Genomic DNA, 25,561 nt, shown 5'->3' on the forward strand with positions numbered 1-25,561 from the left:
GGTATAATTCCTTTCTCCAGGGGATCTTCCCAACCCAGGTATCAAACTTAGTTCTCCTGGATTGTAGCCAGATTCTTTACCATCTGAACCACCAGGGAAGCCCCAAATTCACCCACTGTAAGTCTACAGTCCAATGATTCTTGGTAAATGCCTATAGTTTTGCAATCATTACCACAATCAAGTTTTAGAACCTTTTTATTACCACTCAAAGTTCCCTCCTGCTCATAAGGTTTTAACTCTTTACATGGTTAGGTTGGGGGTGAAGTCAAGTAGGGTGAAGGCAAGAGGGGAGAATTATAGACAGCTTCCTAGTTTAACACTTCTGCATCATTTGAATTATTTTACAACAAGAATATGCTATCCTTTAATTGAGAAAATGGTAAAGGTTTTGTATTTTGAAAAGAACAAAAAAAGGAAAGACATATCCTTGGACCCAAATCTACTTCTTGTAATTTATCCTAAGGAAATAATCAAATATGTGGAAAAGGATCTGTGAACAAAGATATTTATCAATGTTTTATCCGGAACAGAGAAAAGTTGTTAAGTAATCTATTAAATATCTCATGATGGAAGAAAACACTAATCACTTAAATATGAAAAGCACAAGTTTCAAATCTTTATAGGCAGTATAATTTTATCCATGTAAAAGAAAATAATGTACAGCCAGAAAGTTCTGTTTGGAAATATGATGAAGTCTCACCAATGGTTACCTCTAAATGGTAGAACTATAACACTTTTTAATTTTTTGTGCATTTCTTCATTTCCCACAATGAGCACATAGTATCTTTTCATGTAAGCCACCTACATAAATGATAGCAATTGAAAATAGATCAATTACGGCATTGTTTTCACAGGTGTTTATGCTTGTCAAAACACAAAAGTATATAGTTTAATTGTATTTATTCCTTGTAACAACTTATTTTTTAGTTTCAATTTTTATTAAAATAGAGTTTATTTACAATGTTATTTTCGGGTGTACAGTGAAGTGATTCAGGTATACATATATATATTATATATACATGTTCGTTTTTATTCTTTTCCATTATAGGTTATGAGACTATCAAAACATACAGAGTCTTGAGAAACAAAATCACCACATCCCTCTTACTAGAAGCCGGATTTTGTTATGTCACTTTGGGATTGGAGGGCAAAATGATTTGGTAGGGTTACATAGCAATATGTCTTCTGCTCCAGATAACATTCATTCATTCAAGAGATCGGCTTACCTATCAAATGCCAGGAATGTTGGTATAGTACCTGGATATCATGATGACTAATCAGCGACTGCCTTGAAAGTGCTCTCTTTTGTGGACGGGAACGCACCATCTGACAGATCCCAGCCAGCGCCCACAGTAGGTAGTCTTCCACTAGTGCTGTACAAGGGGGGGGAGACAGGTCAGGAAGTGAAGGCCTTAGCGGTTCAGATGGAGTCATGAAGGTTGACGCCAGGATGATGGCTACGGAAGTGCCCAGAAGACAGATTACCCTCAAAAGAATGCCCTAGTCGTCACTTAAGAAGTGGGCTTAACTTTTATATATTTATGTCTATTTTACGTACACATTTTTAACAACAGCTGGAACTGAAATTGAGCATTTACCAGCGCAGGCACAGTGCATAGGGATTTTTTTCCATTGCCTTTACTCCTCGCCACAATCCCCAGATCGGGACTTTAGGACCTTGACTTCATCATGAAGAAACTGAGGCTCGGAAAGGTTACCCGCCCAAGATCAGAGAGCTGATAAGTTCTGGATCCAAAGCAAACAGCCATCGCATATTCTTCCCTCCCACTCTGTTGTGGGGCTCGTTTGAGAATGAAGAAGTCCAGATCCGGGCAGCTCAGCTTTCACTCTACACATTTTCCCAGATCCAGAATGGAGGCAACATCCGCTAGCACAACCAAGAGGGTCGTGCGCAAAGGACAACTCCTTCAAAGCCGTGGACTGACAAGGTTTGCTTGGAGGGCAAACCCCGGGGAACCATCAATCCGCTACCCGCTCTATGATCCACAGCGCACCCGGCGCGGGCGCCCGCAAGCCACTTTGGGCCGCCAGCTTGCGGGACTCAACGCGCGTGCGCGGGGCCAGAGGTGCCACCCCCGCGCGAGCGCGCGGAGAGCTGAGCGCGCGGCCGGGGGAGCGGGCGGGCGCGCTGCGGTGTCGGCGTCGGCGCGCGCTCCAGGCAGAGGCTGCGTGGGCTCGGGAGGGAGCGAGGCGGCAGCGGCGGCGGCGGCTGCGCCCCAGAGCCCAGGGGACGCGCGGGCCTCGAGCCGCGGGAGCGGACTGCTGCAGAGGAGACCCGGGGTTTCCGGCCCGGGGCGGGAGAGCTCGGCCAGCCGACTGCTCTCCTTAGCGCCGCCAGCTGCGTCCCTAGCCCGGAGTAGCCGCCGCCCCTGGAGACTCGCTTTGACAAGGGCCTAACCGCCGCGGCCGCTGGCGTCCGGACCGCTCGGACCCGTCGGGCCGGGCCGGGTGGGGACGAGCGCCGGGGCAGGTGCCGCCCCACGAGGGCCGGCCGGGGGCCAGGCGTTTAGCCGTGCAGAGCGCGGGCCGGGCTCGGCGGAGGGGCCGCCCGCGCGGCGCCCCCACCCCGTGGGCCGGAGGGGGAGTCGCGCCCCGCCTTCCCCCGGGACCGCCTGGCCGGAGCGGCGGGAGCCCGAACTGCCTGCGCCCGCCGCCGCCGCCCGGGCTCGCGCGGGAGACGAGGGAGGAGAAACTTTGCCTCTTATTGTTTTTCATCCTTAAGTGTGAGGAACTCTGTTGGGGAGGAAAAATGTCCTTCTTCAATTTCCGTAAGATCTTCAAGTTGGGGAGCGATAAGAAGAAAAAGCAGTACGAACATGTGAAGAGGGATCTGAACCCGGAGGAGTTTTGGGAAATTATAGGAGAACTGGGTGACGGAGCCTTTGGCAAAGTGTACAAGGTAAGGGGGAGAAAAGGGAAGTTACACTTGAGAGATCAAATAGCCAGCGGCCGGGAGTGGCATGAGGATTTCTCGCTCCCGCGTCCCGTTCCTGTCTTTGGGACCTTCTTTTGACTTCGTAAACGTACGTTGAAACTTTATTTAGGTTACCATCCGAGGAGTAGCTAAGACGTAGGGTTTAAGGTTGAACAAAATAGGACCTGGATGTAGTTTAAAGAATGGTTGCCAAAGGGAGGCAAGGGATACAGCCTACTCTGTTCAACGTTAAAGGAAGTGAGGGTGTTCTTTCATTAAAAGGAGGGGTCTGGTTTGGCCCTCAAGTGTTTTCAAATCAGAAACTCATTATACTTTAAAGTGGATTTCTATTTTCCTATTAAGCTGTTTGCATTCATTTAAAGTGTATTTCTATTTTTCTGTTAAGCTGTTTGCATTCATATATATGCTTACACTAAAATAGTACCCTTTTGGGGTCCAGGGTATGTATTTGGTTGTATCTATAGCTTATACATAACCAGTCTCTTGGGATAAGAGCAAAGCGATTGTTACTTGCAGACTATTCTTGAGTTGGTCGCTTGACAGCATAGTGTAAAATGGAATGTAATTTCTGATAGAAAATTTCCAGAAGGAAACCTGCATCTGATACTAGTTTCTAAATATAATAAGCATCGACTAAAATCCATTCCAGGGCCCAAGAAATTAAAAAACACATATCCCCCCATATATATATATATATACACACAAATATTTTTTATACCCAGATATTCATTTCAGTAGAAGGAGGTTTGCTGTTTCAGTCTGAGGGCATTTGTGTTAAATGTTTACTATCCTGTAAGGAGTATATGAATGATGTCATTGGGATATTTTCATCTGAAGGGTGAGGTTTTATGAGACAGTTTTTAAGGGGAAGGACCCACAGGGTTGCCTGGGTGTGAAATATAAATAACTTATGTTTAACTTACACGTAATTTGGCCCCCACAAAAGTCCTGGGAGACATGCAGGTCAGTAGTATCTCCATTTCATAGATGAGGATGCTGAGACCCAGAAATTGTTCCCATTCACACCAGTCACAGCCTAGATTTGAACTCAACCCTTCTGACCCTGTGTTTATGATTACTGCTTTTTTTTTTTAACTTAGACATCTGGTGGTAGAAGTGATAGCATTTTTCCTTCTTTCTAAGCACCATCCCACCCTGCCTTTGCACTGGCTCTAACACATCTCAAAGCCCCGCCTTCTTAGCCTGAAATATCCACTCTTTTCTGTGTGCTTTCAAAACACATTGTTCACATTGCTGCTATGGCACTTGTCACATGTTAATGTGTTTATGTTGTTATGATAAGACCAGGGGCCAAATTATGATATACATTTGGGTTAATTCTATTGCCTTCACACATAGTGCATTTCTCTTTATATTTGTTGAAATGAAAGACTGTGTGTTACCTGCTTGTGAGTGCTGTTGATGCTCTTGTGTGCTGTGAAAGTTGACAGAGTAGACTTTAGTGCCTAATGTGGAGGGTATGGATTTCAACAAGAGCTTACAGTATAGATGTGTGGTAGACAGGGCTTTTAGTGCAGTGGGGAAATCCTTCTGGGAGTTAAGAATTGTGCTTTATTGCTGGTTGTCACAAATGAGCTTTGAGGTCTTGGACAGGACACTTAATGTCTCTGGACCTCCTTTTTCATAGCTGGAAAAGCATAGATTTCCTAAATGTTTAGATTCCTTTACCCATTAATGTTGTGTGAGTATGCAGTTATCTAGGAAAGGCAGTAATAAATCCTCAAGGCATCTGGGATCTGGTAGTTAGAAGGCAGTAGGTGATTATGGGCAGTTTTCATGGTATAAATGTTTTATTGAATAGAAACAGTGTAGTAGTAAGACACTGGCTCTGGAGTAGGACTGTATCTTGGCTCCCTCAATAGCAAACTCTGATGTTGGGTAAGTTACTTAATCATTGCATGTCTCGTTTTTCTCATCAGTAAAACCTACTCCTCAGTATGTGAGAATTAAAGGAGATAATAAATGTAAGACACAAAAAAAGGGCTCAGGAAATGGCAGAAAATTACTGTTGTTATATTTAGAGCTTGAAAACGAAATATGGGATGGGACAGGAAAAGGGACCTAGGAAGATAGTAAAACCATTTTCTGGCACAGGCAGATTATCTTGACATGCTAATACTCTGATTTAATTCTTTCATTAACCTGCAAAGTGAATATGTCTTCCTATAGTGAGATACCTATTGAAAATTTTCTGAAAAATAAGAGCCTTACGCCATGTAGTTTAACACTGTAAGACTGTGTCAAGGATACTTTTTGTGGGCTTGGTGTATATTTTAGTGTGATATTTGAAGAATGGGAGTTCTTTGCATCTTTTCTTTTTGTCTCACTATTTTATACTTCCAAGGAGTAAGCTGTGAGCTTTTTAAAACAAAGTTTAAAATTTAAACTTATCTCACCTGTTATGTCTTTTTCCTAACCTCTTTTACTGTCCAAGATTCCCTAGGAAATTTAAATTTATAAACTTCTGTGTAGGAGAAAAAGCAATCAAACCTTACAATAGTATGTATAGTGTGCAGTATAAAGCTGTTTCTGAAGTTGATTCCAACTATCATTTGATTATAACTGTTTACAAAGATTAATTTCTAAATAGGCAATTGTCTTGTGTATTTAGTTTGTTTGAAACAGTTTTTTCATCATATAGCTGTATTCTTTCCACTTAGTCTTGCACTACACAGCTCTGCAACAGTTACTTTCTTGCTTGAAATATCTTCCCAATTTTAAATTTATTTTCTCTTTTTTTAATAGTATTATTTGACATATAAATGAAGATATGTAATATCCCTCACATTTTTTATGTTTGGATTTCTGTTGCTTTCAACAGAAAAAAAGAAGGAGTGCCATAAAATGATCCGTTGAATTGAAGTTGGGCTACTGACTTATGCTGGATGAAAAGTGATTCGTTTTATGACCCTGATGGGCATGCGCCTTTTTAAAAAATAGTGAAACATAAAATCGCTATATTGAAACATACAACCCATATATGTACATTTAGCGAAGAGTAATAAAGTGAACTCAGTATTAACAATCATCAGAGTAAAGGAATTCTGCCGGTATTCCAGAATCCTTTTCACCTCCTTTCTGAATTTATTCTGCTCTCCCACTAAAGGAAACCACTATCCTGTCTGTAAGTTATTCATTTCTTTGCTTTCCTTATAGTTTACTATCTAGCAGTGTATAACTAAGCATCATAACTTTAGTTTTGTGTGTGCTGAGTGTATTTTGTGTCTTACCTCTTTGAAAATCAGCTTTAGGTTTGTGAGGTTTGTCTTTGTTATCACTAGAGCTGTAGCTAATTTTAATTGTTGCATAGAATCCCAATATATGATTATATTGCCGGTTATTTACCATTGCTCTGTTGGATATATCAGTTGTTTTCAGTTTTTGGCTTTTATACTGGTGCATGTATGCATGAGTTTCACTAAGACTTAACTTAGAAGTAGAATTGCTAGGTTATAGGGTAGTGTATCTTTAATTTTACTAGACTATACCAGTTTACACTCCCACCAGCATCCTCTGAGAATTTTCCTTACTCTCCATTCTCTCCACCATTTGATATTGTTGAAATTTTTAAGTTTTGACAATCTGATGTTTTATTTTTCATTGTGGTTTTAATTCATCTTTTCTCTGACTACTTTTAAGTGTTTCTTTTTGTTAGTATGGATTTCTTCTTTTGTGTTCAGTGTCTTGTTCATTTTCCTCTTGGATGTCTTTTTCTTGTTTATTTGTTGTGTATTCTGGATTTTAACCATTTGCTAGTTATGGCTATTGCAAATACATTCTTCTGTGCCCATCTTTTCATTTTCTTTATGGTGTTTTTTTATGAACAAGAAATTCTTGATTTTAGCATCAGTTTTGTCTCTTTTTTTTCTTTTTCAGTTAATGCTTTCTGTATTGTATTTGAGAAATTCTTTCCTGGGGGCCCTTTCAGTTGTTGGATGGGATGCTGCCTGATTCATGAATCACCTAATAAAACCAATTTGATTTTTGAATTTAAAAAAAAGGCGAGAAAAGTTTTCCTAACCTTAGATCATGGAGATAAACCACTATCTTATCTTCTAAGTGCTTTTATGATTTTTGACTTTAACATTTATGTCTACAAGCCACTTAGTGAAGATTTTTGCAAATAATATGAGGTAGGGGGTCCAGTTTCATTGTTTTCTACAGTGGGCACACAGTTGTCCCATGGCTCATCATTGGGGGAGACTGTTCCTCACTGCTCTGCAGCACGTGTCTGTTTCTGGGATTTCTAGTCTCTTCATTGATCTGTTTATTCCTTTATCAGTTTTCCACTCTTAATTAGGAAAGCATCCAAACCAATCTCTGCTAGAGAAAGACTTCCTTTTCTTCTTCTTCAGCAATGTCTGGTATATTCTTGGCTATTAGGGCTTTCATGTACATTTTAGAATTAGCCTGACTGAATTACACAAAGGGCTTCCCATGTGGCTCAGTGGTAGAGAATCCCCCTGCCAATGCAGGAGACACAGGAGATGTGAGTTTGATCCCTGGGTCGGGAAGATCCTATGGAGAAGGAAATGGCAACCCACTCCAGTATTCTTGCCTGGGAAATCCTGTGGACAGAGTCTGATGAGCTACAGTCTGTGGGGTCGCAAAGTGTTAGACATGACTAAGTGACAGAGCCCGCACACACCCATGCACGAGTTACACAGAAAACCTGTTGTGCTTTTTTGAAGGAGTTTTACAGAATTTATAGATTAACTTTGTAAAAAATAACATCTCCATAATACTTAAGTTTTTCCATCTATGTATCTGGTTTATTTCTAGATCTCTTAAAAAATATCTGTCAATAATGAATCATAATTTTTGTCTCTAGAATCTTAGGAGCTCAGACTACTTCGGGAGTGTCTTAAATGCTTTGTTTTTGCCATTGGAATTTCCTCTTTGTTTTGGTTATGTACATCCTTCTGTAGTCTTCTGAGAAAGGATACATGGAAGGTTTATTTCTTTTTTAGGACTAGGCCTGTCTGAATATGTCTTTATTGTAATGTCACACTTAATGCATAGTTTGTTTGTAGAATTCTAGTTCAAAAGTACATTTTTCTTAGAGTTTTAAAGACTTTTCCATTCATTGCCTTTTGGCTTCAGGTGTTGCTGTTGAAAGTCCTTTGCCATTTTGTTTTTTGGTCCCTTGTGATCTTTTTCTCTTGATAGCTATTAGAATTTACATTTTATCCTCTGTGCATGGTAATGTACTTTGATGTAGGTTTTTTTTTTCTTCCTTTCGTTTTGCTGGGCTCTTGGTTAGTCCTTTCAGTTCAAAGACTCATGTTCTGTGACATTTTCTTGTTCTTATTTGACATCTCCCTGCTCACCTAATTAAATGGCTCTTGTTATGGTCTTAGGATTCAAGTAAAAGAGTTAAATGGACACCTGATTCTTTTACTTGACCTCTCTCTGGAGCATCTGAGACCCTTGACCATCATTTCCTTTAAAAAGCTGGCTTTTAGGTCGCCATACTCCTGGTTTTTGCTGGCTCTTCTTGCTCTTCCTGACTTTCAGTGTTGGGGTTCCACAGGGCTGGATTAAGGCCTTCATCTTTTCTTTTGAGAGCCCATCTTCTCCTGTGGCTTCAGTTACCATCTATATGCAATTTTGGTCTCTATCTCGAGATCTCCTTTTTGAACTCTGGATCCACCCATCCAGCTACCTATTAGAGCTTTCCGCTTGAATGTCTCAGATTTCTTAAACAGCACTGAATGTCACAGATTCCTTAAACAGCAAGTAAAAAACATGAATTAATTGAACTCCTGATGTCAGTCCCAAATTTGCTTCTCCTGTGTTCCTCATTCAGTAATTGACATCTCCATCTACCAGATGCATAGACCAGCGACTGGAGGTCATTCTAAACATCTTCTACTTGCTTACTCACCAGACCCAATCAATCACCAAGCCTGTTAATTTTACCTATAAATATTTCTTGAATCTGTCTCCTTTCTTTCTTCATTGTTGTAATTCTAGTCATAATTGCCATTATCTCTTACCTAGACTACTGCAGCATTTTGGTGTATTTTTGGGCTTCATATAAATGTAATCATACGTGTGTTTTGTGTCTGGCATCTTCTATTCAACATTATGATAAGAATTTGTCTCTAGTTGCACATAGTAGTCTTCTCATCTTTTTTGTTCATTTGTTCTATATTATTGCAATATATGAAATACTAAAATTTATCCATTCTGCTTTTGGTGGACTTTTGGATTGTTTCCACTTTTTGTATATTAAGAATAAGACTTGTGAATATTATTATGTGTCTTGATGTACATTTACATTCATTTCTATTGGATATGTACCTGGGATATGTACTTAGGTTATCGGATACATGTGTTTTAAGACTCAGAAGATACTGCCAGTCTTCTAAAGTGGTTGTACCAATTTACACCCCCATCAATAGGGAATGGCAGTTTTCTGAATTGTTCTGTATCCTCAGCAACACTTGCTATTATTATTAATACTGTTATTAATATTTTATGTTAGCCATTGTGGTGAGTGAGAAGTGGTTTTATTTACATTTTCCTGATGACTGAAAAAATTGAGTACCTTTTCATGCCTGTTGAGTATTTGGGTATTTTTTCCAGTGAATTTTCCTATTTGTTTGCTGATTAAAAAAATACCTTTATCAGTGTATATAAAACACAGAATTCACCCATTTTATGTATATAATTTGGTGAGTTTTAATAAATTAGTACAGTTGTACAACCATGACTACAGTCTAGGTTTAGAATCCTCTTATGACCACCTGAAGCTCTCTTGTGCCCATTTACAGTTAATTCCTGTTCCCACTGGGGTTTTATTTCTCTGGTTACTAATGAGGTTGAGTTCCTTTTTATATACTTATTGGCCGTTTGGATTTCTTCTTCTCTGAAGTGCTTGTTAAAGTCTTTTGGGTTCTTTTTCTTGTTGGTTTGTGGGAGCCTGTATTTTCCTGATACTGATCCTCTTAAGGTACAGGTGATGCACCTTCCTTTCTCTTGCTTTATGGTGTGTCTTTTGTTTCTCTTTATGATGTCCTTCTTTATGTAGGTGTTTCAGATTTCAGTGTAGTTTAATTTATTAGCTTTTTATACATAGCTAGGGCTTTTTGTCTTTGGAAAATTTCCTTACCCAAAGTGATGAAGTTGTCCTTCTGTGTTATATTCTTAAAGTTTTATGGTGTTGTCTTCTGTATTAGATCTATAATTAAACTGATGTTGGTTCTTGTCTACAGTATGAAATAGGGAGTCCAGTTTCATTTTTTCTATGTAGACACCTAGTTGTCTCAACACCATTTACTGAAAAGATCACCCTTTCTATATTGCTTTGCAGTGCCTCCATCATATGTCAAATGTCCATATACTCATGATATATCTCTCTGACATTCCTTATTTCTTTAGGATAAATTCTTAGAATTGTTAGGGCAAAATACATGATCATTTATTAATGTTTACTGTGAAATTACTCTAGAAATGTATAAACTTATCTTGAAATTAATTTTTAGTTAATTGAAGAATTTCTATTGATAAAGAGTATTAACTTATTAGGGATAAAGTTGGTCTCTTTGGCCATCACTCTAATTATTGTTCCTTCTCTTCTCTCCATAAATGTAACTATTTGGTTTCTGTATCAACTATCATGGTTTCTTTCTTTTGTTTTTTTTTTTTTTTCTCTTCTGGCCGTGCTGCACGACGTGCAGGATCTCAGTTTCCTGACCAGGGATTGAATCCAGGCCATGGCAGTGAAAGTCACCACCAGGGAACTCCCCATCATCAGTTTCATGTATATGTTCCTCGATATTTTTCTGTATACTTAACATACATGTACATGGGTTATGCCTGTTTAAACAACCTAACAATGGTCTATTTCTGCACCTTTTTGTTCCTTGACCTTTTTCAAGGATAGTTTTTATCCTTTTAAAAAATATTTGCTTTTTTCGATAGATAAAAAGAGTATCTGTTTATTTCATTTTCCATATCTTTGATTTCTAGAGATATTGCCATTTTAAGAATAATTGAATTATCCATATTCTGATGAGCTGTTTTCTTGTTGATCTGAAAGTACTTTTTATGTACTGTGAAAATGAGCACTTTATCATAATGGTGCAGTTATTTTAGTTAAATTAGTTTATGTTGCTTTTTTGATATTTAAGACATAGTGTTTTTTTTTTTTTTTTTACAAAATCTGTCAGTGTGTCTCTTTTCTTTTTTTCTTCTTTGCTTTCATGCTTAGAAAAACTTTCCCTACCCAGGAATTAGATACGTATTTATCTATATTTTCTTCTTGACTTTTAAATAGTACAGTTATAAAGAATTTTAATTTTAATTCATCTGGAATTGAATTTTTTTCTGTGGATTGACATGAAGCTCTATTCACCCTTGTTGTTTAGTCACTAAGTTGTGTTTGACTCTTTTGCAACCCCATGGACTGTAGCCCACCAGGCTCCTCTGTCCATTGAATTTTCCTGGCAAGAATACTGAAGTGGATAGCTATTCCCTTCTCCAGGTTATCTTCCCAACCCAGGGTTCGAACTCACATCTCCTGCATTGGCAGGTGGATTCTTTACCACTGAGCCACCAGGGAAGACACTGTTCCACCCGAAAAAAAAACCCTAAAATATATTTTATCTATTTCTAAAATTTAAATACTATTGTGAAAATATTGCAGAGTATAAAGAAGACTGTATAAAAATAATACCTTTTAGGTTATATCTTTTAGGTAACCTGTTAACAAAAATTCAAGGGGATACTAATGTGATTAGAAGCTTGAATAGTACAAAAATGATAAAATTGAAAAATGAAAACCTTTCCCACCAGTCCTTTTTCCCAAAGTCAGTCACTGTAACAATATCTGTGTGTCTTTTCAGATAAAATTTTATGCCTGTTTGAGCATAAGTATGAATGCTTGTTTGTAAAACTGAAAATATATTGGCACACACACATATGTATATACAGGTGAACTTAACTGCATGTCAAATTGATAACATAGTCATAGTGGAAAAGTGCTTGAAATGATTTTTGAGTGGAGTACTCTGACTAGTGGGATATATTTATTTATTTATTTATTCTTTAATTTACTTATTTTAATTGGAGGCTAATTACTTTACAATATTGTAGTGGTTTTGTCATACATTGACATGAATCAGCCATGGGTGTACATGTGTTCCCATCCTGAACCCCCTCCCACCTCCCTTCCCATCCTATCCCTCTAGACTAGTGGGATATATTTAAAGGATAAAAAGAATAGGAAAGAATGCTTGAACTTGATTAAATAGGTTTATTACTAGTAGTGTTTTCTGGTGCTACTCATTGGGAACTGTATAATCACCTAATGTAGTATTTTTTATCAAAGATATTTAACCTGAATCTAATAATGAGGAAACAGACAAATCCAAATAGTGGGACAGTCTACAAAAGAGTGATTTGAAAGCAAGAATGACAGAATGTTAACAGTTGGTAACTCTGGGTGAGGGGTATATGGTTGGTCACTGTCTGTTCACTCAATTTCTTTGAAGGTTCGAATTTTTCAGATTAAAAAAGGAAAGGATCATATTTTTAAATACTGTTCTGCACATTGCTTTATTTCACTTAGCAGTTCTTCTTTTCACATTTTTTTCTCCCTTTATATATTGATCATTTTTCTCTTTCTTTTTTTTTGTCTTAAACAATAGTCTTTATTTTTACACAAAGCAGTGCAAAATGAGGCAGTTCCCCAAAGGGTGACTTGGAGCTAGAAAATCCATCTTGAACATGACACGACCCAATACCACCAAAGTAAACCTCTCATTTTTCTCTTTCTAAGGAGGAAGAAAGTCTCTTTTCAGAATGGGTAACTACTTCTGTATTATGCTACTAAAGTTACCTGGTGTTTATAAAATTTTGCATTGTATTTTGTACTCAATACGACATCAAGTCCAAATTCCTAACATATATACATTTATGTTTTAAAAGAGGTAACTGAAACTTTGAATTGTAAAAATGACTTTAATGTGCTAGCTTATCTTTTTTCCTTATAAAATTCTTAGTATTTGTGTTGAATTTCTTACCTTGACACCAACTTGTTTTGGCCCTTTACTTTTATAATTTAACATTGAGAATGTTTGTGTGGTAATGATCTTCTTTACCATTTAAAAGCCTTTAGTTTTCTTGAATTAATTTCCAGAAGTAGTATGTCTTTGTCTTATTTCTAAATATTTTAAAAAAATTCTTTTTGTGTTCTCATTTTTTCAGCCTTTCAACTATGTAACTCATGCAAATTCCTAAAGCTTATCAATCACACAATTATCAAAAATGTTGCAGTTTATTCATGCTGCTCAGAGTCAGCAAGTCCATGAAATAAATGGGAAAACTGTGTTATCTGAGAATCGGTAAAACATTTTAGAAACTGCTGATTTAACCACATCAATTTATTATTGACATTCTGTTGTTGGTATCTTGACTGACCAATAACTAAGTTTTCAGTATATAACCAGAGCAATATAAATAAAGTAGTGTTTGGGAATATAAAGAGAATATAAAGTATATTCCTTTCTTTTTTGCAGAATTCAGGAAATGGTGTGAAAATGTGTTCTTTTAAAAGTATTTAAGTTAATTAATTTGGCCACACCACATGGCATGCAGGATCTTAGTTCCCTGACTAGGGAGCAAATCCGTGCCCTCTGCAGTGGAGAAATCCTTTAAAAAAGGATATCTGTAATGTTTTCCGCCTGTTAATGGAAGAGTATGTTGTATAGCTGATCCTCATTATTTGCAGACTCTTTATTTTCAAATTTATCTACTTACTAGAATCTATTTGTAGCCCCCAAATCTGTACCTGCAGTGCTCTCACAGTTACTTGTGTGCACTTGCAAAGCTGTATAAGATGTGAGTCCCTAGATGCTCTTGTTTCGAACTGAGATCGAACTTGGCGGCGCTCTGTCTTATCTCACCTCTCATACAGAGAGGTCCAGAGGATGGAAACAGGAGGGGCTGTATACTGTAGTGTAAGAGGCTCCTGGTTTGGGACCAGTTGGATGGGGGCACTTGTTGTCGGTGCAGCCTTGAACAAATCACCTATTTCTGAACTTCATTTTCTCTTTTGTGAAACAAATAGAATCTACCTGGATGAGTTGTTTGAGATCTAAGGTTATAGTCTGTGTGGGGGAATGTGTATGTGTATTTCTTCTAGGAGCAGTGGTTCAGTATTCACTAATTCAGGGTTTGTAGTGACTCTGTAGAACAAATGAGAATAAATAGTGGAAATCAACTGTGTATCTTTGCTAAGTTATGTTGAGTAATTTTATTCTTATTTGATATTCACTCTTATTCCTACCAAAATCTTACTGGGTTCTGAGAAGATCACCAGGATTAGCATGTAATATAAAACAGTTAATAGTATCTAAACAGTCTAAAACTATTTTCTTTCTCTAGTGCTTTTTTCCCCCCAAACTGCTCTTTGGAAATTTGAATATTTATTAACCAAATATTTAATACTACTGTGTCTTAGTTCTCCCATCTATAACCCTCATCTCCAAACACCCCTTTCTGAGGTTCTGCTTTGTGATGTTGTTCTGAGATTTTTGCAGATCACTGTGTCCGGCTTGCCAGGTGCTCACTTTTAGGTTTCAGAAGTATTGAACACTACAGGAAAGCTGCAAGGAGGAGGAGAGAGAGCTTACATCTTTCTGTTTCCTGTGGCTCCCTGTCTGCTTTGCTGTTACTTTGATCATCATCCTAATGGAACTTCTCACCCCAACAATGACTGTCCCAGATTCAGTTTGTAGTTTTTCTAACACTCACAGAGCTAGTTTTATCCTTCTTACCCTTACAAACACCAGCTCTGATTGGCTAGTCCCCTCTTCCTCAAAAGGTACCCTGGTCTCATAAGATCCCTCTTCCAAGTTGAGAGACTCAGCAGTAGCTGATCACCACTCTCTCCTCAGGGATCTGAGTTTCAACTCTGCAGAATCTTTTCCTCCAAGTTGCTGAGTTTGTGTCATTGCAGTCTCTTTCCTTGGCTCCTGTGATTCGTGAAGATAAAAACAGTGATTTTTAAGTGATCATGACTGATTTCTGAAAACTTTACCCATTGAAATTATAGCTCCTTTTAATTAACATCTGAGTGTTTGTTATTTCATTCTTGTTTTTATTAACATTTGTTTAGTTAAAATTTTGTCTAGAATTTTCATGCTTTTAGGTAGTAGATGGGATTGTTTCTTTTTAACACCTTATTTGCATTGTTTGTTTAAAGTATGGTTTTGCACACATCGATTTATTTCAGTTTTGAATTTTAGAGTTCTTTAGAACCAGATCATGATGAATATTTTCAAGCAGTAATGTAAGAGGCACTATATTTTCTAATGTAAATTTTATTTATTATTTATATTAAACCAAATGTTACTGTCGCTGACTTAATCAGTACATCCAGGGCAGTGGAATAATGAAATTTGTTGCTACAAAGAACTTTAGAGATTATCTATTATTAATTATTTTTCCTCTTTCATGCCATTCTATTAACAAGTAAAAGGTACATCTGTAAAATCTCTCCTGCCATGGGTAGAGGCATGCCAAAGAAGGATGACTTTTTAAGTCTGCTCACAGTATCCTTGGTCTCTCACCACTGCTTGTATTTTATAGCGTCCTTTTCAAGGACAGTTGCTCTGCTTTCCTTCTTCCCAAAGTGTTACATTAAAATGGTGAGAGAAGGACATTTCTCACTGGGTTATTTCCTGACTTGGGGGAGGGTGAGTTCTATGTATTATTTTTTCCACTGAAGTGTCTTTCTTAGATAAACTTAATGCCATGTTTCACCCAGTTATGATAGACCTTCAACTTTTTAACATTTCTGAAACTAGGATAAGTCCCGATTTATTGTTTGATGCCTTAATATTGTTCGCCAGGTGGCAGTTGTGATATATATGTCATTGTGCACTGTGAATGTAGTTGCATCTCAGGTATCATGCAGTTGCAACCCGTTGATGTTTCAATCAATAAACCATTTAAGAATGTTGTGAAGAAAGAATGTGAGCCCTGGTTGTCATCTGAAAGCTGCTTTTAGCACCTGTGATAAGATCAAGAGAATATCAACATTATGATATCAAAATAGGAGGTAGTAGCTTCAAAGAAAATTTTCAAGACAGTAGTAGAGGAATACTTTTTAAAGAAATGCTGTATCACCAAAGCTTTTCATGGCCAGAGAATAGTATTTTGTGAAAACACAGACATTAGATAATTCTGAGTGAAAAAGTGACTCAGAAGAGTTAAATGTGAAGAAGTGTTTATTTTTCCTGTATTTACAAAGATAATATAAAATAGCAATTTTTCTCTAGATCTATCCAAAAGAGCTCTTAAAAAGGAATAATGTGAAAATTCTAAATGACAAACGTCTGTCATCGTTTATTAGCAGTTTTTCTTTCTTTGCAGAGCATAAGATAATGGGCTTCCCTGGTAGCTCAGTCAGTAGAGAATCTGCTTGCAATGCAGGAGACCAGCTTTCGATCCCTGGGTGGGGAAGATCTCCTGGAGAAGGAAATGGCAACCCCCTCCGTATTCTTGCTTGGAAAATCCATGGACAGAGGAGCCTGGTGGGCTACAGTCCCTGGGGTCACAGAGAATCTGACATGACTTAGTGACTACACCACCATTCTCTGAACCCTAAACTGTAGGGTTACTTTGTTAGTAGTTAGCATTAATTTCTACCTCTGTTTTTACCTAAGGAGGTAAAATGTAGCAAAGTCTACTTAGGAGAATTCCCACGTAGAGGCTTATACCTAGTTTGCGTGTTCTTTCATCATCATCTCCAAGATTAGGTAATAGATCCCTAAGAAATATCCCATACACTGATGTTTTAGTACTTTATTGCCTCCATAAAAATAATACATGTCCATTTAAAAATGTAAACAGTGTGAAAAATACAGAGAAAGTCAAAGGCACATGAAACTCTGCCATCCCCCGATGATGTCTTTCCAAGTATTTCTTATATAACTATCCCTAAGTAAAAATGGATGTGTCGTTTTTGTAAAATTGCATACCTTTCCTGTTTAGTAAGTTTCTTTTCTTCCATTCAGCAATATATTGTGGTTTGTTCTATATTAAGAAACATTAATTGATTAATCAATTAGTTTTAATGGTTGCATAATTCTCCATTATAGAAGCATACGGAATGATTTAAGTAGGTTTTTGTTAATGGATATTTCAGGCTGATTAAGTTTTCTTTATTATAAACAGTGCTTTGAAGAATGTTTTCTGCATACATATATTTTTATTTTATAAAATTTTCTCCTTATTAAAATGGAATTGGGCATTTATTTATTTATTAAGACACTTATTACTAGCTTTTGAAAGTTTGCTCTTTTTTCTTATAAAATGATAGATTTGCTGACGTGATGGTAACATGCATAATGTTGAAAATCTCCTTTAAAGACCTTTGTGTGTGTGCGCAGTCACTCAGTCTTGTCCAGCTCTGCAACTCCATGAACTGTAGCCCACCAGACTCCTCTGTCCATGTAAAAAAGCCTAGTTAGTATTTTATGATTTGATTCCTAACTTTAAAATAATGAACTTGACTTCTACTACACATTTGGAAACCTTCCCTTTGTAATAAATGGAAGTGAGATGAGAAGTTATTCAGTTAAAGAAAATGGAAAAATTAAAGTACTAAAAACAATGAAAAATAATTAAACTGATGGAAATATAGGGAAATTGGGAAGGGTAATGATTAAGATAAAGAAAGAGTTTCGGAAACAGCCTGGATTTGAATCTCGATTCTGCCTCTTACTTCTTCTTGACCTTGGGGAAGCAGTTTAATCTCTAAGTTTATTTATCCTCCTTTAATGCAGGAATGCTAATATATCATGGTATCATTTTGAGGATTAACTAGTAATAGTAATAATTCCAGGTAATGTTTTTGAATCCTTTTTACTGTGAATGGCAGGCAGTGTATTAAATGTTTATTTTTTTCCCTTGGCAAATATCTCTTATATTAATTCTCACAAATGTGTGAGTTGTAAGTACATTTTATTGATGAGGAAACTAAGTCTAAGAGAGGAATTTTATAAGTTGCCCAAACAATGTAGTTATTAAGTGGCAGAATCAAAATTTGAACCCTAATAATCTGATCCAGTAGAACCTGCAACTTGAAATTCTATCTGTATTAATCACTTAGCGTTATCTGTTAATATTTATGTTTCAGTTCAGTTCCGTTCAATGGCTCAATCTCGTCCAGCTCTTTGCGACCCCATGAATCACAGCCCGCCAGGCCTCCCTGTCCATCACCAACTCCCGGAGTTTACTCAAACTCATCCATCGAGTTGGTGATGCCATCCAGCCATCTCATCCTCTGTCATCCCCTTCTCCTCCTGCACCCAATCCCTCCCAGCATGAGGTTCTTTTCCAATGAGTCAACTCTTAGCATGAGGTGGCCAAAGTATTGGAGTTTCAGCTTCAGCATCAGTCCTTCCAGTGAACACCCAGGACTGATCTCCTTTAGGATGGACTGGTTGGATCTCCTTGCAGTCCAAGGGTCTCTCAAGAGTTTTCTCCAACAGCATAGTTCAGAAGCTTCAATTTTTTGGTGCTCAGCTTTCTTTATAGTCCAACTCTCACATCCATACATGACTACTGGAAAAACCATAGCTTTGACTAGATGGACTTTTGTTGGTAAAGTAATGTCTCTGCTTTTTAATATGCTGTCTTGGTTGGTCATACCTTTCCTCCCAAGGAGCAAGCATCTTTTAATTTCATGGCTGCAGTCACCATTTGCAGTTATTTTGGAGCCCCCCAAAATAAAGTCTCACTGTTTCCCACTTTAGAAGACAGTTTGTTAGTATCTTGCAAAACTACACATACTTTTACCATATGATCCAGTAATTCTGCTCCTTTGTACTTATTCAGAGGAGTCGAAAACTTACATCCACACAAAAAGCTGCATGCAGATGTGTATAGCAGCTTTATTCATCATTGCTAAAACCTGGAAACAACCAAGATGCCTTCAGTTGGTGAATGAATAAACATGCCTACTACATCTGTGTATCCAGCGATTATTTAGCACTAAAAAGAAATTAGGTATCAAACCATGAAAAGATGTGGAGGAATCTTAAATGTATGTTACTCAGTGAAAGAAGCCAATCTGAAAAGGCTACATACTGTATGAAAGACAGAAAACTGTGGAGACAGTAAAAAGATCAGTGGAGGGGTTAGGAGAAAGAGTGGGATGAACAGGCAGAGCATAGAGATTTTTAGGGCAGTGAAACTATTCTGTATGATATTAACGTGGTGGATACATATCATGTATTTTGTCCAGACCCATAGAAGGCACCCCAGGAGTTCATCCTAATGTAAACAATGCACTTCAGTTAATGATGATGCGTCAGTATAGATTCCTCAGCTTTAACAAATGTACCACTCTGGTGCAGAATGTTGGTAGTGGGGAAGACTGCATGAGTAGGGAAGGGATGTGTGTGGAAACTCTTTGTACTTTCTGCTACATTATATCTACTTTCTGTACATTATATCTTCTACTGTGGGCAAGAATCCGTTAGAAGAAATGGAGTAGCCATCATAGTCAGCGAAAGAGTCCGAAATGCAGTACTTGGATGCAGTCTCAAAAATGACAGAATGATCTCTGTTCATTTCCAAGGCAAACATTCGATATCACAGTAATCCAAGTCTATGCCCCAACCTGCAATGCTGAAGAAGCTGAACAGTTCTATGAAGACCTTCAAGACCTTCTAGGACTAACACCCAAAAAAGATATCCTTTTCATTATAGGGGACTGGAATGCAAAGTAGGAAGTCAAGAAATACCTGGAGTAACAGGCAAATTTGACCTTGGAGTATAGAATGAGGCAGGGCAAAGGCTAAAATGGTTTTGCCAAGAGAATGCACTGGTCATAGCAAACATCCTCTTCCAACAACACAAGAGAAGACTCTACACATGAACATTACCAGATCGTTGATACTGAAATCAGATTGATTATATTCTTTGCAGCTAAAGATGGAGAAGTTCTATACACTCAGCAAAAACAAGACCAGGAGCTGACTGTGGCTCAGACCATGAACTCTTTATTGCCGAATTCAGACTTAAAGAAAGTAGGGAAAACCACTAGGCAATTCAGGTATGACCTAAATCAAATCCCTTACGGTTATACCCTGAAAGTGAGAAGTAGATTCAAGGAATTAGATCTGATAGAGTGCCTGAAAAACTGTGGACCAGAGGTTTGTGACATTGTACAGGAGGCAGGGATCAAGACCATCCTTAAGGAAAAGAAATGCAAAAAGGCAAAATGGTTGTCTAAGGAGGCCTTACAAATAGCTGTGAATAGAAGAGAAGTGAAAGGCAAAGGAGAAAAGGAAAGATACACCCATTTGAATGCAGAGTTCCAAAGAATAGCAAGGAGAGATAAGAAAGCATTCCTCAGTGATCAGTGCAAAGAAATAGAGGAAGACAATAGGATGGGAAAGACTAGAGATCTCTTCAAGAAAATTAGAGATACCAAGGGAACATTTCATGCAGAGATGGGCACAATAAAGGACAGAAATGGTATGGATCTAACAGAAGCAGAAAATATTAAGAAGAGGTGGCAAGAATACACAGAAAAACTATACAGAAAAGATCTTCACGACCCAGATAACCACGATGGTGTGATCACTGACCTAGAGCCAGACATCCTGGAATGTGAAGTCAAGTGGGCCTTAGGAAGCATCATTACAAACAAAGCTAGTGGAGGTGATGGAATTCCAGTTGAGCTATTTCAAATCCTAAAAGATGATGCTGTTAAAAGTGCTACACTCAATATGTCAGCAAATTTGGAAAACTCAGCAGTGGCCACAGGACTGGAAAAGGTCAGTTTTCATTCCAATCCCAAAGAAAGGCAGTGCCAAAGAATGCTCAAACTACCGCACGATTGCACTCACCTCACACGCTAGTTAAGTAATGCTCAAAATTCTCCAAGCCAGGCTTCAACAGTACATGAACTGTGAACTTCCAGATGTTCCAGCTGAATTTAGAAAAGGCAGAGGAACTAGAGATCAGATTGCCAACATCTGTTGGATCATCAAAAAAGCAAGAGAGTTCCAGAAAAACATCTATTTCTGCTTTATTGACTATGCCAAAACCTTTGACTGTGTGGATCACAATAAACTGTGGAAAATTCTGAAAGAGATGAGAATACCAGACCACCTGATCTACCTCTTGAGAAACCTGTATGCAGGTCAGGAAGCATCTGTTAGAACTGGACATGGAACAACAGACTTGTTCCAAATAGGAAAAGAAGTACGTCAAGGCTGTATATTGTCACCCTACTTATTTAACTTGTATGCAAAGTACATCATAAGACTCGCTGGGCTGGATGAGGCACAAGCTGGAATCAAGATTGCTGGGAAAAATAACAGTAACCTCAGATAACGCAGATGACACCACTCTTATGGCAGAAAGTGAAGAAGAACTAAAGAGCCTCTTGGTGAAAGTGAAAGAGGAGAGTGAAAAAGTTAGCTTAAAACTCAACATTCAGAAAACTAAGATCATGGCATCTGGTCCCATCACTTCATGGCAAATAGATGGGGGAACAGAGGAAACAGTGAGAGACTTTATTTTTTGGGCTCCAGAATCACTTCAGATGGTGACTGCAGCCATTAAATTAAAAGATTCTTGCTCCTTGGAAGGAAAGTTATGACCAACCTAGACAGCATATTAAAAAGCAGAGGCATTACTTTGCCAACAAAGGTCTGTCTAGTCAAAGCTGTGGTTTTTCCAGTAGTCATGTATGAATGTGAGAATGGAGTATAAAGAATGCTGAGCGTGGAAGAATTGATGCTTTTGAACTGTGGTATTGGAAAAGACTCTTGAGAGTCCCTTGTACTGCAAGGAGATCCAACCAGTCCATCCTAAAGGAAATCAGTCCTTAATATTCACTGGAAGGACTGATGCTGAAGCTGAAACACCAATACTTTGGCTAGCTGCTGTGAAGAACTGACTCATTGGAAAAGACCCTGATGCTGGAAGGGATTGGGGGCAGGAGGAGAAGGGGACGACAGAGGATGAGATGGCTGGATGGCATCACTGACTCGATGGACATGAGTTTTAGTAAACTCCAGGAGTTGGTGATTGACAGGGAGGACTGCTGTGCTGTAGTCCGTGGGGTCATAAAGAGTCGGACATGAATGAGTGACTGAACTGAACTGAACTGTACTTTCTGTTTAGATTTGCTGTGAACTGAAAACTAAAAAATAAGGTTTATTAAAAAATAATATTTATAAAACAAGTATGCATTGTAATTGTGGACTTACGATACTTTTGTTTTTAGGCCCAGAATAAAGAGACCAATGTTTTAGCTGCTGCAAAGGTGATTGACACCAAATCTGAAGAAGAACTTGAAGACTATATGGTTGAAATTGATATATTAGCATCGTGTGATCACCCTAATATAGTCAAGCTTCTAGATGCCTTCTATTATGAGAATAATCTTTGGGTAAGTATTTTTGGTTAATCTGTAGGAATAGTCAAAATAAGTTAATTGTCTTGAAGAGATTTATAAGTTGTGTAGACCTTTTTTTGCACTACCTCTTCTATTTAGTTACTTAGGCTACTTGAATGAGAATTGACCCATTGATGAGAGGGTGATTAACAACATAGCAACATATCCTTAACTTCAGCTGATATTTAGATGTGTATTTCAGAATACTACATTTCTTGATTGTTTGACATTTGACTGAAATTTAGAAACTTGGTGAAGAATTTTAAATTTCCTAAATAATGAAATTAGATTCCTTTTTTCTCTTGAATTAATATTTTTTTCCCAGTTAGAATTTTCTTTCTTTCAAGTCTTTTTTCCCCCAGTTCTTTTATTTATTTATTTTTTTAATGTTAGTTTGAAGTGTCTTATTTAAGTTTCTTAATTTAAATTTAAGTATTTAATTTTTTTTTAAGTTTCTTTTGTTGTGGCTAGGCCTGTATGTAAAAATTTTATTCATTTTTAGAAAATGTTAGGCATAAATAAATATATAAATAAAATGTGAATATTTATAATAACCAGTCAGTCACTTGCTCTGCACCAATACTAATTCAATCAAGAGTACTTTTTTAAATGGAGTTTTAGTTTGTCTCCTTGAAGGAATAAGCAAGGTATTACAAAAGAAGTGTAGATAATATAAGCTGTACTTGCTTGCAAATCAAAAGACCTTTCCTTTTTTATTTTGATGATGCTAGGCAGGAACTTGGATAAATCAGTTAATCTTTTATCAGTCTGTTTACTCAACTATAGGATGAATAATGATCTGTCTCCCAAATTATTTTTCCTATGATATAATGAGTTTGAAAACAACTTATTGGTAAGCTCCTGTAAAAAATAAAGTGTTGTTCTATAGAGGAGAAAAAACTATGAATCTATAGAATTTGTTAAGCTATGTAATTAAAAAAACAGCTGGACAACTATGAGGGACAGTGGGAGGGAGAGATAGACATGAATTAATTGAAGAATCATAAAAATGCAAAATGAAAACTGTGATGAGGATTAAGAAGGAAAACTGCATGGTGCTATGTACTGGTGAGGTTTGGGGAGGCATCCAGTAGGAAGTGATAAGTGAGCTAGTATCTGAAGCTTTTGTGTATGTTTTCCCCAAGTTTTTAGAAAAACTAAAATCCATCTTTCAGGATATATTCCTGTTGGTAAAGTTAAAAAATATACTTGTTCATTTAACTCAGAACAGTTACCTTAAAAAGGAGAGTATAAAGTCTTTGAGTGGTGAGGAAATGGATATATAATATAGCCCTTAATAAAAATTCTGTACCTGGTAATTTTAGAGAACCTGGGACACTACAAGTGGTGATGAACAAAAATGCTCACACTTCCACACTGTGTTCCTTTTGTACTTTCTCAAATGTATAGCAAGACTTGTAACGCTTTTTACGAAGAAAGTCTTTACGGTTGTTAGCATAATATTGTTTATGTAACTTAGGTTATTTGATACCTATTTATTTATCTTTTTTGCTAGCTTGAAGGAAAAATACTCAGAATCAGTGTTGTGTTAAACATGTGCTTTTTTATTTGCCTGCAGATCCTCATTGAATTTTGTGCTGGTGGAGCAGTGGATGCTGTGATGCTTGGTAAATATATTTTTGTTCCTTACATTTATACCTTAAATTATACTTTAAAAAAAGCCAGTGGGTTTCAAACATTTATACATGTATGTTTATCTTATTGTTGAGTAACATTCAATAAGTTAAATCAGCCTAATTATTTTTGTATTCTTAGATGACTGAAATAAAATTTTAAAATTAAATGTTGAGTATAATATGTGAAGAAAGTAATATTTGTGTTATACTTTAAAAAAAAATCATTTCATTGTATATTATCTTCAACAGTGACAGTAAAGGTATTAAAGGTATATAGCCTGCTGATACACTTTCACCGTACCAAAATGCTCATTTGTTTACTTTTTCGTTTCAGAGCTTGAGAGACCGTTAACTGAGTCCCAAATACAAGTAGTTTGTAAGCAAACTTTAGAGGCTTTGAACTACTTACATGATAATAAAATCATCCACAGAGATCTAAAGGCTGGCAACATTCTTTTTACCTTAGATGGAGATATTAAGTTGGGTAAGTTTATTCTTTTAGATAAAACATTTCATTTTGTGCTTAGAGATTTCTCCCTGTATGTCTGTTACTTATTATTGTTCTTTTATGGCGCAAATATTAATATGTGAAACAAAGAGAATTACGTTAAAATATGTAAAACATGGAGAATTACTTCATGTTAATTTTTTAAATTGGGGCTTCCCAGGTGGTGTAGTGGTAAAGAATCTGCCTGCCAAACAGGAGATGTGGATTTGATCCCTGGGTTGGGAAGATCTCCTGGAGAAGGAAATGGCAACCCACTCCAGTATTCTTGCCTGGGAAGTCCCACGGACAGAGGGACCTTGTGAGCTGCAGTCCATGGGGTCGCAAAAAATCAGACACGACTTAGCGACTAAACAGCAGCAGCAGTTTTTAAAATACTTCCTTGGAGGGGATTCCCTGGCAGTCCAGTGGTTAAGACTTGGTGCTTTCACTGCCAATGGCCTGGGAACTAAGATCCCACAAAACATGAGGTGAGGCCAAAGAAACAAAAAACTTGGGAAATATTCATTAACTCCCAGAATTTCTAAGTATAGGCACCTAATATAAAGACTCTTTAAACAATAAGAAAGGATGGATTGTTATTTTTAAAAAGACACACTTTCAAAAGACTGCCTAATAATTTTTCCCTTAAATTTTTATATGTAGAATTAATATTTATAAATACAGTGCATTTAGAAAATGATACATTATGTAAAACCACTTAGTTTTGTCTTCATTTCCAAAACTCATATCTAGTCGTTTTCTTTTTCCATCTTTAGTTTTATATTCTATTTTGTAGATATGGTACCTTAAGGTTAAGTAACTTAAGGTTACTCACAAAGTAACTAACCTTAAGTGTAAAAAAGATGCTAAATTAAGTATAAGGTTGAAAATTGTTTTTTTTTTCCATTGAGGGAATAAATGATACTTTCATAAGGAGGAATAGATAGAGACTTTAGATGGAAAATTAATGAATTTCATATATACACATACAGATAGAAGATACAGCCGTTTTTTTTTTTTTTTAA

The 25,561-nt window shown here is 37.2% G+C and overlaps 1 protein-coding gene across 2 annotated transcripts in view; it reads left to right on the forward strand.

Annotated features, from left to right (window-relative positions):
• The first annotated feature begins 2,197 nt into the window (after nucleotides 1-2,197).
• Nucleotides 2,198-25,561, forward strand: part of SLK (STE20 like kinase) — a 58,762-nt gene continuing 35,398 nt past the window's right edge. The window contains exons 1-4 of one of the 2 annotated variants that reach the window (XM_043925245.1): nucleotides 2,198-2,920; nucleotides 22,242-22,406; nucleotides 23,992-24,040; nucleotides 24,384-24,533. In XM_043925245.1, the coding sequence (XP_043781180.1) occupies nucleotides 2,771-2,920; nucleotides 22,242-22,406; nucleotides 23,992-24,040; nucleotides 24,384-24,533 (514 nt within the window). In that variant the 5' untranslated portion in view covers nucleotides 2,198-2,770. The remainder of the gene's footprint in view (nucleotides 2,921-22,241; nucleotides 22,407-23,991; nucleotides 24,041-24,383; nucleotides 24,534-25,561) is intronic. The other variant, XM_043925246.1, reaches the window with a different exon arrangement.

This window comes from Cervus elaphus, chromosome 15, assembly GCF_910594005.1.
Source record: "Cervus elaphus chromosome 15, mCerEla1.1, whole genome shotgun sequence".
NCBI classification, from domain to species: Eukaryota; Metazoa; Chordata; class Mammalia; order Artiodactyla; family Cervidae; genus Cervus; species Cervus elaphus.